The sequence below is a fragment of the Aquarana catesbeiana genome, linkage group LG02 (genome assembly GCF_042186555.1).
Source record: "Aquarana catesbeiana isolate 2022-GZ linkage group LG02, ASM4218655v1, whole genome shotgun sequence".
NCBI classification, from domain to species: Eukaryota; Metazoa; Chordata; class Amphibia; order Anura; family Ranidae; genus Aquarana; species Aquarana catesbeiana.
Genome location: NC_133325.1, coordinates 335,635,953 through 335,652,016, shown reverse-complemented (window position 1 = coordinate 335,652,016; position 16,064 = coordinate 335,635,953). Strand labels below are relative to the sequence as shown.

Here is a 16,064-nt window from a genome sequence, read left to right as displayed (position 1 = left end):
CTGGCTGTTTAGTCCATTAATGTAAAAGTACACCCAGCATCTAATGGTTTCCATCTATATTTCATATTTTTGTTCACCTTTCCCTTGCTTCCCCTCCCCCCCTTTTCCTGCACTCCCAGTCTTCTTTTTTAATTTCACTTTTTTTCTTCTTTTCTCCCCCCTTTTCCTTCCCCCTCTGTCTCCCTTTCATTCTCCCCCTTTTTCATGCGCCTCCAGTCTATTACTTTCCCCCTCTCTCCCCTACTTCTTCACCTTCCCCCTCTTAACCTTCCCCCCTTTTTCTCTTGTTTCTTCCCCCCTCCCGCATTCCTACCCCCCTCCCTCCTTCCTTATCCCCCCTCTTTTCCTCTCCCCTTTCCTCCCCCCCTTCCCCTCCCCCCTCCCCCCTCCCTTCTAAGTCACTCATATTTTGGTGTACTCTCTCTTTTAATGTCTTGATTTGTGTCAGTGGAAATTGTTCGATGTAGCATTTCTTTGAGGATTTAGAAGGATTCCCCATGAGCCAGACAGGCTACCTATCACCAACATACCATGTATTATTTCACAGGTGACCACTACTTTTTTATTGCTACCACTGTCAAGTATTTATACTATAAAAATAATTATCCCCCAATGTGATAGTCTTCAGTTATACTGCTATTTAAAGATCATTTTCACCCCTCCTGTGAGTATTCATAATGGATATGACTTTTCATGATTATTATCTGTTAAAATGTCTTTGAGATAATATGCCACATATTAAGTGATGTAATATGTTGTTCAGTGATTGTTTTTCTTACACGTTTTCTATATATTACTACAGTATTATGTAACAGGATCTGAGGCCCTGATGAAGAGGGTTATCCTGCGAAACGCATTAGCCCAGTAAATTAGATCCCAAGGCCAGGACAAACTTTACCCTGGACGATGGCTTTACAGATATGTTTTTAAACAAACCTTTTTAAGATTTTTCAATGTCTCAATAAAAGTGTATTTTTTTATAATAATTTTCTGATTAGTGTTTATTATACCCAAGGAGGTAAAGTCCCAGATATTTTTGTATTTCAATAGTTGTTCTTTAGGGGATGGTACCTCCTTAGGGTAGGAATTCTATAATGCGCTACCCCCACACACAAATATCTTTGCAGTTTAGAGAAGGAAGATAATACTTTCAGTTTATCTCGCAGGAAGGGACAAGGAAGGACACTGCATTTCTGACAAGATCAGCAGGTATTCTTTATACTTTCTGAAAACTTTCTTAGCCTGAAAAATAAAAACTAATAAGGACTGATAAGCTGCAATATATGACATTGTACTAAAGTTTAGTTACTCTTTAACCCCTTCCCGCCGAGCGTATGCAGATGTGCGTACTCGGCTTTCGGGGGTTATACCGGGATGATCCCCGCAGCTGCAGGCATCATCCCGTTACTGTTTTTTAGAGCCGGCAATCAGTTTTCCAGGTATAACAACCTATGTGGCTACCGGTGGAGCGGGAGGGGACGTCTCCCCCTCCCGCCGCCTCCCACCGCTTTTACCGGGCCTCCCGTTCCACAATCCACTGCCTCCGGTGGCTAGGGGCAGACTGGAACGAAGCTGTAAGCAGCTTCGTTCCTGCCTCCTAATTGTAAACACGGAAGCGACGTCATGACATCTTTTCCAGTTTACTCGGCTGCCAGTGGCGCTGGTTTAAAAAAAATATACAGTATTCAGAATCGCAGAAAATGGCGATCTGAATACTTTGAAGTGCAAAGGAGGTATCATGTGAGGTATCACCGCGATCGTCAGAGCGAGAGCAATAATTTTAGCACTAGACCTCCTCCGTAAATCTAACCTGGTAACTGTAAAAAAAAATTTAAAGCGTCGCCTATGGAGATTTTTAGGTACCGTAGTTTGTCGCCATTCCACGAGTGCATGCAATTATAAAGTGTGACATGTTTGGTATCTATTTACTTGGCGTAACATCATCTTTTACATTATACAAAAAAATTGGGCTAACTTTACTGTTTGTTTTATTTAAATTCATGAAAGTATCCCTTTTCCCAAAAAGTTGCGTTTAAAACACCGCTGCACAAATACCATGTGATATAAAATATTGCAACATTCGCCATTTTATTCTCTAGATTCTCTGCTAAGAAATATATATATATATAATGTTTGGGGGTTCTAAGTAATTTTCTAGCAAAAAATACGGATTTTAACACCAAATGTCAAAAATAGGCTTAGTCATGAAAGGGTTAAATTACTGAATCTCTGTATATAAGCTGGACCATGGTCACTATGTTCCCAAACACACAAAGCAAACCTGTAAAAGACCAATGACTTTTAAGCATCATGGAACCTTTGTGCACTGGAGACATCTAGAGCTCACATTGTATACAAAGAAATAGATTATGTCTGGGGGTGGACATAAACTGAAATTAGTTTGCTGATGATGTTTGTCTTCACTGAAGTTCTTCTTTAGGGTTGAATTCTGACAGCTCATGAGACCTGTTATATGTGATGGGATAGACTCAAGTTGTCTAGAGAATTTATGCAACTGAGGGTGATCATCCCACTGCTTGATCTGTAGTCCAAATGTATTTTGCCATGGAAAACTCATTTCATATTACTACTCTGGTGAATCATTTGTAACCTCCTGTGAGAAGCCGGAGATAATGTTTGTAGCTGACATTATTGCTGACACTTTTGACAGCATGACTACTTGATATGCTAGTGCAGTAATGTAATTAAATTATTAGGAAGATTCTAGCTAGTGTGAAATGTAAATACAGAGGATACAAAGCATTAGGCATCCATCTGTATGTCATTTTTTTAAGCTCTCCAGTCTCTCCAGCAGTGCATCAGATATTGCTGGATGCCTTAGGCTTATGCTATATCTATAGCAAATATACGGTATAGGCTATATTTTGAAAGCTATTGTAAAATGTGTGCTTTTTAAGTGTTTTTATGTGTTTTTTTATGCTTACAGAATTCCAGTTCTCCCTATTACATCAGTTCTTTTGTCCAGCAAATTCTATTTTGCTAAAAGAAGGCATTTCAACAAACTTGCAATTTAATTTTCTTCCATTTGATCTCGGTAAACGCTACTGCACAGTTATTTTCACCAATGGAGAGGTAAGTGGTAAATGTACCTTTACTGTGTAGTACCTATTTGGCTGGATGAAGTAGATTACTTGAAGATGCAGATGTGTAAATACAGGAAAGCAACAAAGCAGTTGCCTAGGGAACACAGGGTACAAGAGACTCGGCATCACACTGATAAAAAAGGTCAGTTAAAATGCCTGTGAGGTCTTTGTGTTTGACTTAAAATAAAATAAAAATAAGGTAGACTTTTTCGGTTACTATATTTTCCACTAGCATAATTACAGCCTATGGGATGGGGACATTTCAAACCGATGTCTAATCTGAACAAAGATTTCAGCTCTAGCTTAAAGCGAATAAATAATTCATAGTGTTTTATAGGTTACTTTGCTATGCAATAAAGTGTTTATCAAAGAAAAAAAAAACTATGCATCACATATCTGCAATACTGTAAATGCACATTTTCCCATGTTATATTCCTTTAAAGACCCTAAAGTACAGAGAGGTATCTGTTTATCTACCAGAAACACACACTCACACAATGCATGTTTTAAACTCTTTTTTAGTATAGAACCCCTTTTTTAGTATAGATATAGGTAAGGCTCTCTTTAATCTTGCAGGCCTAGCTCTGCAACCGGCTGTAGCTTCAAAACCTACGGTGTCAAACTGCAGCTAACTGAAATAGGGAAAGTAGCTATTTGCAGGATTTTGCAATGCAGGACCTGTCAGAACACTTACAAATATTGTCTTCGCCAATACTTTTCAGTGTTGATGTCCTAGAACAGTGATGGCGAACCTTGGCACCTCAGATGTTGTGGAGCTACATTTCCCTTGATTCTCAACTACACTGCAGAGTGCATGAGCATCATGGGAAATGTAGTTCCAAAACATCTGGGGTGCCAAGGTTTGCCATCACTGCCCTAGAACAAGTCATGACACAAATTTCAAGAATGACTGTCATTTCTGTTAATGCACAGAATATTATGGTTAATAGCCTGGACAGCTGAAGCTGCCTGTAAAAGACTCCTCACTTGTATGTCCTTTGAAGGAGGATGTCTCTTTGGTGATGCACTTGACAAGTTCATAAAAGAGGTCACAGAAGGAAAGGACCTTCTTCTATAATGGAGGGTTCTTAAACCGAGACTTATGCCGCGTACACACGGTCGGACTTTTCGTCTACAAAAGTCCAACGGACGCCGACGGACTAAAGCTGGCTGGTAATCCGATCATGTGTGGGCTTCTCCGGACTTTCAGCAGACTTTTTCAGCCTCAAATCCGACGGACTTTAGATTTGAAACATGCTTCAAATCTTTACGTCGTAACTACGACGGACCCCGAAATCCGCTCGTCTGTGTGCTAGTCCGACGGACAAAAACCCATGCTAGGGCCGCTATTGGCTACTGGCTATGAACTTCCTTATTTTAGTCCGGTGTACGTCATCACGTACGAATCCGTCGGACTTTTGTGTGGTCGTGTGTAGGCAAGTCCGTTCGTTAGAAAGTCTGCTGCAAGTCCGCCGAAAGTCCGCCGGAAGTCTGTCGGACAGGCTGTCGGACTTTTGTAGACGAAAAGTCCGACCGTGTGTACGCGGCATTCTACTTCCTCTAAATGAAGAGTGCCCCATTGCTCTCACTAGGCTTCACATTTGAAGCCATAATTCAGCCCTTCCTTTTGAGGCAAGACTTGAATAGTCCACCACCTTCTTCACAATGCAGGGAGTGATGCCTTTATTTTTAAGAGCATGGGGGGGGTGTCTATTAAAGTTTGAATCCTTTTATCGTATCTATGGTTCAATGGGTAGTTTCAATATGATGCAAAATAGAGTTTTTAAACTCTACCCCTTCACTGTTTTCTTCTTTAGAACTAGTCAAAACCTGCCAAAGGGCAGTCAGATTGCAGACTGTGCTGAACTATCTCTTGTCTCAGGGAGTGATCATTCTGGTCCTTCTAGAGCAGGGGTCTCCAAAATTTCTAAACAAAGGGACAGTTTTTTGTGCTTCAGACTTTAGGGGGGCTGGTCTTTGGATAGCAGGAGTGGAAATTTTTCTGGCATCAGGGAATTGCCAGGGTCTGCATTCCTTTAGATATGATTCTCCTTTGTGAGTATCTTATCAAAAGTTACTTTTTTGTTGCAGGGGTTGCTGAAGGGGATGCCAAAATCTGACTTGTATCTTAGTGCAGACTTCTGGGAAAACCAGTAAGCCAATAACACCAGCAGGAACATATGTGCGTGTGTGTGTGTGTGGGGGGGGGGGGGGGTTTGTTCTGTAAACCATCTGTGTACAGAACACCTCAAGATTGCCATATTGCATTGTATTGCATTATACAAAAAAATCACAGCACTGCAGATTAAGTAGAAAAGGTCATTTTCAATATCATTCAATTACAATATGACTTCTGTAGCAATTGCATATGCTATATTATTTTTTGTTTTATTTGCTATTTTTTAGTCCATGAAAATTGAGTTATCCTTTAAGGGAAGTAAATCTGATTCTTTCCTTGGAGCAGAACCAGTGTCCAGCAATCTCTGTTGTTCACAGTCTGGGAGTGGACCATTGGCTGCTGAATTTCCTCAGCCATCACCACCTGAACCATGGAAATGGTTCCTTCATCCTGACATCTTCAGTCATCAATGTCAGAGATGGAAGACTCCAAATGTGGACATCCTGGGCTCCAGGTTGAACAACAATTTACCCCTGTTTGTGGACAGAACCAAGGATCCTCTAGCACTGACATTGGATGCCATGGTAATACACTGACTCCATTCTGGCTAATATATGCCTTTCCTGCAGAGCAAATTATTCCTTAATTGTCCTGCAAATTAGGGGAAGAGAAAAAATCTGTGATTTTCATTGCACTGAACTGGCACAGAAGAGGTACACAGACACACTCAAAAACATATGGGTGATGCCCCAAGGCCTCCTCCAAAGAGTCTAGGCCTACTTTCTCAAGGCCACTTGTTCCGGCTTACTTCTAAGTCACTGGCTTTAACATATTGACTGTTGAAACCCAGGTCTTGATTGAAAGGGGTATGTCTGTGCTGGCTGTCATTTCTAACGTAGTCATAGCTGGCAAAGCCACTTTATGAAAAATATACTACTGTACCTGGAAATCATATTTTTCCTGGTTTGAAGATACTCTGTATCTCACATTCTGGCCTTGCTACAGTTGGGACTTGACCAGAATTAGGCCTTAATTACTCTTAAGTAATAGGTTTTGACCTTGTCCATCCTATTCCCACTGAATCATCTTCCGGAAGCCTCTGGTATTTTTTTTCTTTGTTAGAACCTTTATTTAAGGTGTCTTACGAATCAGGCCCCCATTACAGAACCATGTGCTTCATTAGGATCTGAATTTGATTCTTTCTGCTCTGCAGAACCACCATTTGAACCTATTAGGGAACTCCCATTTTGGTGTTATTTCCTGCACAGTGGCCTTCTTGATGCCTATCACATGTGTCAGATATGTTTCTGAATTAGCGGCTCTATCATGCAAAGAGACTTTCCTGATTTATAGTGGTCTTTCTTCCAAGACCTTTCTTTCTACCCAAGGTGGTCTTATTCTTCCACCTTAATGATGACATTGTCCTTCCTTCTTTGTGCCTTGCTCCAAGCTACCCCTAAGAAATTACTGTCCATTGTCTGGATGTGGTCATAGCTGTCAGGGTTTACTGACAGCCACAGCCTTTATTAAAGAAAACAAAAAATATATTTTTTTTATTTTGCTAACTGGGTCTCATCAAAGACACTTTTTTGCCTCTAAGTCTTCTATTGCTAGGTAGATAAGACATTTTATTACAAGACCTTATGGTATACTCTCAAGAATAAGGTATCCCCAGTTCTCACTCCACCAGAACGGTTAGATTATCCTGAGCTTTCTGACATCAAGCTTCTTCTACGTCTACAGCTTTGTAAGACCACTACTATGATTTGGAATTTACAGGTAAGCAAAAATGTCACTATCTTTATGTAATTAATAAAGGTGGTCTTGACATAGATAGGTGTGCTGGTGAAAAACTTTTTGGTTAATCGTTCCCATTAGGGCCCATGGAGAAAAGGCAGAGTTTGCAAATTAACACGTGGCCCACCTGCTTGGAGTGTATTGAATGTCCCACACAGCATATGTCATAGCTCCTACCCAAGGTTGCCCACTGATCCTAAAGATGAGGGGGTATAGACAGCATGGAGGGAGCCATTCAATGTTTTTTTTTTTTTTTTTTTTCAAAAGAATTGTTATTCTTTAAGGATTTATTTTCCATAGATACACAGACACAGTGTAATTCTAGATTTATAGCTACAATAGATGCAGTTGTTTAGCAGGAAATGTATATGGTATGATCTGTGCATTAAAGGAACTGACTTAATTTAAAACATTCTAAAATAACATAAAACTTTCTGATAAGATTGAAAGCTAGCAATAATTATTCAGAGGGTTTCTGTCACTTTATACACACTTAAGTTAAAAGGGGAAACATCTTGGAAAAACAGCTTAATCGAAGCAATGTAAAAAAAAGCGTCCAGGATTTAATTAGGTAGATTGGGAGTTAAATCCAAGCTAATAGTATTCTGTGTTTACTAAATGTGATCATGATTACAGATGATCAATAAATAACAATATGGATTGTTTTCTATACCCTTTTCATTAGCTGAAAGTTTAACCTTTTAATTTTATGGTAAACTACCCTTAAGCACAGTCATTGCAGATTAGCATTTTCATAGCAGGCTGCTAAACTCTATATATACCTGTTATTATTATGCCAGATAATCATAATTATGATAAACTGCAATAGCCCACAGCAGACAAACAGGTTCATATGAAGTACTGCACTTTGCATATTGCTTTGATTTGCCTTTTGTTTCCTTTGCTTTAAAGTGGTTGTAAAGGTAGAAGGTTTTTTTTTACTGTACCTTATTGCATTCTCTGCATTAAGGATAAAAACCTACTGTGTGCAGCTCCCCCCCAGCCCCCACTCATACATACCTGAGCCCGATCTCGATCCAGCGCTGTGCCCGAGAGCAGTGGCCCTCTCCACTCTCTCTCTCTCTCTCTTCACTTGACATGGAGGCAGCAGCCATTGACTCCTGCTGTTGTCAGTCACAGCCTATGAGAAGAGAGTAAAATTCATTAACATTAAAAAAAATATATTTTGTGTTTAAGGATGGCGATACATAAGTGCACATCTAGCTATGTGTGTGTGGCCCAGCTGGCTTTGACTGTAAATGCCTTCATAGAGATCTAAAAAATTCTGCCATATAGGGAATACTGATTTTGTGCACACGTATCCACTCATCCTAACCACTGCAGCTGATACTCTTTGCTATAATAAGCACTGTATGCTTTATATTGCCTATTCTGCCTTCATGAACACCCCTTGAGTTAGCATGTTTACATAAAGCCTATTTTATAACAGTATTATTTATGATTAATATTAATATTTCTATTATTATTGTGTTAATGTAGTCCTTTTATCACAAATCAACAAAATCTATTTCCCTTTCTTTCACTGGGCGTAAAGCAAAATTCCGTGTCTTCCAATGAAGAAAAACATTTTACAGTAATTACCAAAAAGTACAATGTCTTTCTTATTAATTGAGGAACACATAATTTGGAGACATTTGGGTTATACTACTGTCTACAAGAGGATTTGGACACTGACAAAACACTGATCAGCTTGGTATAATCACTCCTACTTCCAGCATGCCTCAGTTTTTTGCTAGTGTTCTAGGAGGATGAATGTATTTTCTCCATTGAGAAGGCTAAGTTCATTTTTTTTGCATAAACTGGCCCATGCAGAGAAGAGGCCTTAATTTAAAATACAAAGTACCATTTGTAAAATTATTGTTTAATGCATGTATGTATCAGGGTTTTTTGTCCCAAGGACTCATTTTCCACCCTGCTTCATGGTTGCGGGCTTTAACATCATACTTTTTGAAGAACAGGTCTTAAAGGTGTAGAGGCGTTCCTGAATTGGTTTATTCCGACAATGCTACAAACAAGTCCACTCCAGACAGTCTATCACATATGAAAGACTTACTGTATTTATCGGCACATAACACGCGCCGGCATATAACACGCACCCCAAGTTTAGGAGGCGATTTTAAGAAAAAAAATTTTTAAGGAAAAAAACTTACATTTAAATGCCCATCAATGCAGCCTTATCAGTGTCCATCTGCAGCCTTGCACAGCGTCCATCTGCATGCTTGTCCAGTGTCATTTGCAGCCTTGTCAGTGTCATTTGCAGCCTTTGCAGCCTTGCCAGTGTCATTTGCAGCCTTGCCAGTGTCATTTGCAGCCTCGCAGCCTTGCAAGTGTCCATTTGCAGCCTTGTCAGTGACATTTGCAGCCTTGCCCAGGCTGCAAATAAACTGCAGTGACTTGTCAGTGTCACTGCAGTTTGAAAATGGCGCCACCGAGATACACAGAGCCGGTCCTGTGTATCTCGGCTCCTCTCATAGTCCCGCTCAGTCCCGCCCTATGATGGACATAACACAGGTCCAATGGCGGGACTGAGCATGACTGTGAGTGGAGCCGAGCTCCGCCCATATACATACATAGCCAAGTGTACTCGGCTAGGTTCGGCTAGCTCCGCTCACAGTCACGCCCAGTCCCTGTATTATGTCCATCATAGGGCGGGATTGGGCATGACTGTGAGCAGAACTAGCCGAGCCTAGCCAAGTATACTTGGCTATGTATGCATATCGGCGGCCGGTCTCGCTCCGCTCACAATCCGCGGGGGGGATCGGCGGGGATCAGCGTATAACACGCACCCATGTGCGTGTTATACGCTGATAAATACGGTATTTTGCTTGTTACCAGGAAATAAATGTTCATCCCAGAGCAGACTATAAATTGCTGTTAAGTACCAACAAGGATCAGATTTAGTGATTCCTGTTTCAGAAACAGCTATCCTCTCATTCCTTAAAGCGGAGTTCCACCCACATTTTGTACTCCTCACCATCCAGCACTAAACTGTACGCTTGTAACGAATTGGCATTTTGTTTTTGTGCAGCCGCGGCCATGCGTGTCATTTCCGGCTTTGCATTGACTCCTGGGATATGTGTGTCATCAATCCCAGGAGGCAATAGGCATTACTGAGTCATAGTATCACGTTATTTGCTATGGAAACCTGGCCTATACTGCTCGTGATGCACAGCACATGCGTGAGATCGGTAGATGCATGCTGGGTAGCCAGCATGCACCGAATACAGGAAGAGTTACTATCCGCCTTCAGATGCCCTCACAGGAGATGGCCACGGTCTTCTGGGACTAAATATACCTTAGTATACAGCATAGCTTTACTGTAATACACTAAGCATGAGTATTAAAGGGGTATTTTTATCCAAAAATTCAAATTTCAGCCAGAACACTGTTTTAGTTAAGACTTTTGCTCAGGGTCCCTCGTGGCTACCCCTGTACATTTACATGTCTTTACATGGAAACCAAATTTGGTTCTCTTGGCACTTCAAAGTGTGCCCATTGAACCTGTTATTGAGTTTCCCCCTTCCACTCTTAAATGGTTCTTTGCCTTGTTGCCATCACCTTTGTGAGGTGTGTGTCTAAACTGGAAGCCTTGTCTTGTAAAGAAGCTTTTCTGGTCTTATGTAGAGACAAGGTAGTCTTTAGGCATAGAGCTTCTTTCTTTCTGAAGGTGGTTTACTGCTTTTAATCTTTACCAAGACATTGTTCTTCCATCCCACTGTCCAGTTCCAGTACATCAGAAAGATATTTTCCTTCATTGTTGTGATGTTGTCTGTGCTGTATGAGTCTGCCTCATAGCCACTGTTTCAATACATAAGGTAGACTCTCTATTTGTCATACCATATGGGAACCAGCTTTTTGCTCCACCATTTCTCGGTGGCCAGATCCATGGTCTTGATGGCTCAAGCCTATAGTCTTTGTTTTTCACCCTTTCCTGTCTAGGCATACTCTGCTAGATTGGTGACTGCTTCTTGGGCTTTTTCAGTATTGGGCAGCTGGGTGTCCTCTTTAAGGAGGTAGGCCGTCCCCAGTTGTTTCATGTAATGGGCCTATAAGCATTTTGCTTGCTGCCTTGCCCATCCCTCAGTTGGACAGCTTTTGGACATCCCAAATGTCTCCTGAATATTCTATAATACTGGGCTCCATTCACAAAAGCAGATTCCATGCAGTATTTGGGTGTTCCCAAATACAGCATGTAATCCTGAAAATGTCAATTCACCAATGCTTTATACGGTATTTACCACATAAAGCAAAAATGCTTGGTGAACACTGAATAAAACAGGTGTTAAAGTCAATTCTCAAAAGGAAATATATTTTAAAAATGCATGCGGTATATAACTAGTGGTCCCGGCATGCAATGGTTAAAGAGCCGTCATCCAGTAAACAACATGGTTCTTATGGAGAGGGCGGTCACTGTGTCTGTAACAATTGATGAGTTTTCAGCTGTTAGCGGGGTTCCCTCTGACAGCTTAATGTAAAGAAAAGAACTACCGGCATTTAAAATTCCCTGAAAAAAATTGCGTGGGGTCCCTCACCCAATCTATACCAGGCTCTTCAGGTTTGGTATGGATTTTGAGGGGAACCCCCATGCCAAAATGTAAAAAAAAGGCATGGGGCCACCCTGAAATACAAACCAGACCCTTATCCGGGCATGCAGGCCGTCAGACCAGGAAAGGGGCGGGCATGCACCCCCCCCCTCCTGAACCATACCAGGCCACATGTCCCCAACATTTTGCCCATGTTGATAAAGGCAAGGGCCTCTTTCCCACAACCCTGGCTGGTGGTTGTGGGGATCTGCAGGCAGGGGGCTTATCGAAATCTGGAAACCCCCTTTAACAAGGGGACCCCAGATCTTGGCCTCCCCCCATGTGAATGAGCATGGGGTACATAGTAGCCCTCCTAATTCACCAAAAAAAAGAAATGGTAAAAGTGAATGAAAACACAACAGGAGTTTTGGACAAGTCCTTTATTTAAAAAAATACAAATTACAGCCTTCATCAGGAGCTGGGCTTTTTTCTTTTTCGGGTCCGCGGCCATCGTTCATTGTGATTGAAGTTGGATCTACACCTGGGAAAAAAATGTTTTTGTCATTTTCTAATAAAGGACTTGTTAAAAACCTTTGTCAAAAACCAGAAGGGTCTGGTATGGAAATTGAGTGGACCCCATGTGTTTTTTTCCACAATTTTTAAATGCCGGCAATTCTTTTCTTTACATACAGCTGTCAGCGGGCGTTAAATTACAGCAAGGTTTCACTACTAAAATACTGCAGCACTTCATAAAATACCGTATTTTAGTAGTGTTTTTTGTGAATTTCATTTTTTTTTTTTGAAAAACGCTGTGCGATATCTTACTGCATATTCGGAGGTGGTAAGACCTGCTTTGTGAATGGAGCCTAGCTATAAAGATATACTGTATGTGTGAACCATACGATAGTGCAAGCTGGCTACTGGGTTTAGATTTACATATTTAAGGGAGGAATAGCAGCACAGGCGTTTTATAATACAGCTAGGCTCCATTCACAAAGCAGGTCTTACCACATCCGAATAAGCAGTAAGATATCGCACAGCGTTTTTCAAAAAAAAAATTGAAATTCACTAAAAACACTACTAAAATTTATATACACACACACACACACACAGCACTATTCTTGCACATGTATAGAACACATATACTATATTGTCAAAAGTATTGGGGCGCCTGCCTTTACACGCACATGAACTTTAATGGCATCCCAGTCTTAGACTGTAGGGTTGTATATTGAGTTGGCCTACCTTTTGCAACTATAACGGCTTCAACTCTTATGCGAAAGCTGTCCACAAGGTTTAGGAGTGTGTTTATGGGAATGTTTGACCATTCTTCCAGAAGTGCATTTGTGAGGTCAGGCACTAATGTTAGACGAGAGCCTGGCTCGCAGTCTCCGTTCTAATGCATCCCAAAAATGTTCTATCTGGTTGAAGCCAGGACTCTATGCAGGTAAGTCAAGTTCCTCCACCCCAAACTCGCTCATCCATGTCTTTATGGACCTTGCTTTGTGCGGTGGTCCAAATCATTTGGTGGAGGGGGGATTATGGTATGGGGTTGTTTTTCAGGGGTTAGGCTTAGCCCCTTAGTTCCAGTAATGGGAACACTTAAGCCCTCAGCATACCAAGACATTTTGGACAATTTCATGCTCCCAACTTTGTGGGAACAGTTTGGGAATAGCCCCTTCCTGTCCCAATCCGACTGCGTATGAGTGCACAAACAAGGTCCATAAAGACATTGAGCAAGTTTGGGGTGGAGGAACTAGAGTGGCTTGCACAGAGTTTGACTATATTTATTTATGTTTAGCAGTTGCTGTTATTCCAATTTCTTATTGCTCCATTTTTTACAGATTGGTGACTTTGTATATGTGATTGAGGGAACTGGAACTCCACCCTTGCCTTCATCACTTCTTCCTGTTGACAGTCCAAATGTTTTTCAACCCAGTACTTCACTTTCAGGTTGTATATTTTTCAGCTTATATTAATTTATTTCAATGCACAATCTGTTTATTTAATTAAAATATTTTACTTTAGCTGTTTCATTATCTCTTTCACTGTTTTAGTTCATTTCTCCCTAAAACATCATGGCTAGCTGCCTTCATTGCCAACCAACTCTTTTTTTTAACCACTTCAATACCAGGCACTCTCCCCCCTTCCTGCCCAAGCCAATTTTCATCTTTTAGAGCTGTCATTTTAAATGACAATGCTACACTATACCCGAACAACATTTTTATCATTTTGTTCCCACAAACCAAGCTTTCTCTTGGTGGCATTTGATCACCTCTGCATTTTTTTTTCTTGCTAAACAAAACCAACATTTTGAAAAAAAAAAGTTTTTCTTTGTCTCTGTTATAAAATTTTGTAAATAAGTAAATTTTCTCCTTCACTGACAGGCGCTGATGAGGCTGCACTGATGGGCACTGATAAGGCGGCACTGATGAGGTGGCACTGATAAGCACTGATGATGGGCACTGATAGGCAGCACTGATGGGCACTGATAGGCGGCACTGATGGACATTGATAGGTGGCACTGATGGGCACTCATATTTGGCACTGATGGGCACTGATTGGCTGCACTGATGGGCACTGATAGGTGGCACCGTCGGCCACTGATGATGGCCGCTGATGATGGGCACTGATAGGCAGCACTGATGGGCACTGATAGGCGGCACTGATGGACATTGATAGGTGGAACTGATGGGCACTCATAGGTGGCACTGTTGGTCACTGGCTGCAATGATGGGCACTTATGAGAGGCACTGATGGGCACTGATAGGTGGCACCAATGGGCACTGATGGGTAGCACTTATGGACACTGATATGCATCACTGATGGAAATGTCTGGCATTGCTGATGGCATCTGTCTGGGCACTGATTGGCATCTGTCTGGGCACCTGTCTGGGCACTGACTGTCATCCCTGGTGGTCCAGAGTGGCATACCTATGGCCATCCATTGTGGGCATCCCTTGTGGTCCTGGTGGCATCCTCGGGGAGGGCTGCACTAATAATCAATCAGCACAGACCCCCCCTGTCAGGAGAGCTGCCGATCGGCTCTCTGCTACTCACATCTGTCAGACGCAATTGAGGTAAAGCCGATAAACGTCTTTTCCTGTTTACAATGTGATCAGCCGTGATTGGACGTGGCTGATCACATGGTAAAGAGCCTCTGTCAAAGGCTCTATACTGAGATCGGTGTTGTGGTGTGTCAGACTGGCATGCTACACCACCGATTGCTGCTCTGCGTGCCCCACGGACGTGCGCTGGCTGCTATTCTGAAAGACATCATATGATGTCCAGTCAGGATAACTGAACCACCGCCCAGTCGTCATTCTACTATAGGCTGGGCGGGAAGGGCTTAAATATTTTTGTAAATCATATAAAACATTATAAAAAAATAAATTTTGTTTCTAGATAAAAAATGGCCATTAGAAGTTTTTATCACCAAGCTAGGTGAACTTTGAAACAAAGAGTAAGGCATCTAAAAAGCTTGGCTTTACAGATACACACATTTTAAGTAAAGGTTCTAAAAGATATAGATGATTATTTACCCTATCCAGCCTCTTGTTGGAGTTGGTGCATGTATCATTTGATTTATGCTATTTTTTGTTTAGCTTCACAGTATGAAAACTTTATCTCAGATTAAAATGATTGGCTCATTCTGGTGTTTTCAGGAGCCACATTGATCAGTTTCTGAATTTTTTTCCAAGACCTGAAGCTGCAAGCTGCAGCTGCATCCTGGAGCTGAGCAGTCGTGCCAAAAGGACTGCGTTTTCTAGAGTAGCAAAACCTCCTTGTTTGTTGTTGCTTGTGCTAAAAAATTATAAAGACATTGCACTCAGACATGAACATTTTTAGAAATATGTACAACACAAAAATCAAATGTAACAAATTGGTAAATTTAATTAATTTCACATTTTTATATAACCCTTCTGAAGTTAATTAAGCTATTCAGTGTATGCTAATTATATTATACTGCCTATGTCAAAAAATGAATGTTTCAAAAATGGCCAATGGGCCAGTTGTTGAAATTCCACCAAGGTTATTTTTTTTTTTTAACGATCCCACTGAAATAATTATTTGAAGCTCAGATCTTTTAATGAGAAAAGCTTTTAAATAGTTGAACTGTGATGAAAGTGCTATTATTCTGCTCATCAACTATACTAGTATATTCAGATATGCCAATTTAAAGGCAGCTGTGTCAACACACATTCTTTACTTTTAATAGATATGTATAATTGTATGATAGCAAAAACTGCAAAGAAATTGGATTTTTTTTTCTGTAAGATTATGGAATATGAGGGCATACAATAATTGAGCTGCTAAATGCAAATGATTGCATTGTCTTTGTGCCAGATGAAAATCACCATCGTTATGAGTGTATGAAATATCAAGTTTGGATATACTGTACAAAAATATTGAACAATAACGTTAAGCTTTTAAAAATAACTCTTACATTTATTTTTACAATAAAGGGCATAACATTTGTCCTTTGTTTAGCCCTTTCGT

The 16,064-nt window shown here is 40.9% G+C and overlaps 1 protein-coding gene across 2 annotated transcripts in view; it reads left to right on the top strand.

Annotated features, from left to right (window-relative positions):
* The window catches only part of CFAP47 (cilia and flagella associated protein 47), a 769,322-nt gene that overhangs the window by 361,654 nt on the left and 391,604 nt on the right, over window positions 1-16,064 (top strand). For both annotated transcript variants that reach the window (XM_073614843.1, XM_073614844.1), the window contains exons 43-44: window positions 2,948-3,093; window positions 13,409-13,517. In XM_073614843.1, coding sequence (XP_073470944.1) covers window positions 2,948-3,093; window positions 13,409-13,517 — 255 coding nt within the window. The remainder of the gene's footprint in view (window positions 1-2,947; window positions 3,094-13,408; window positions 13,518-16,064) is intronic.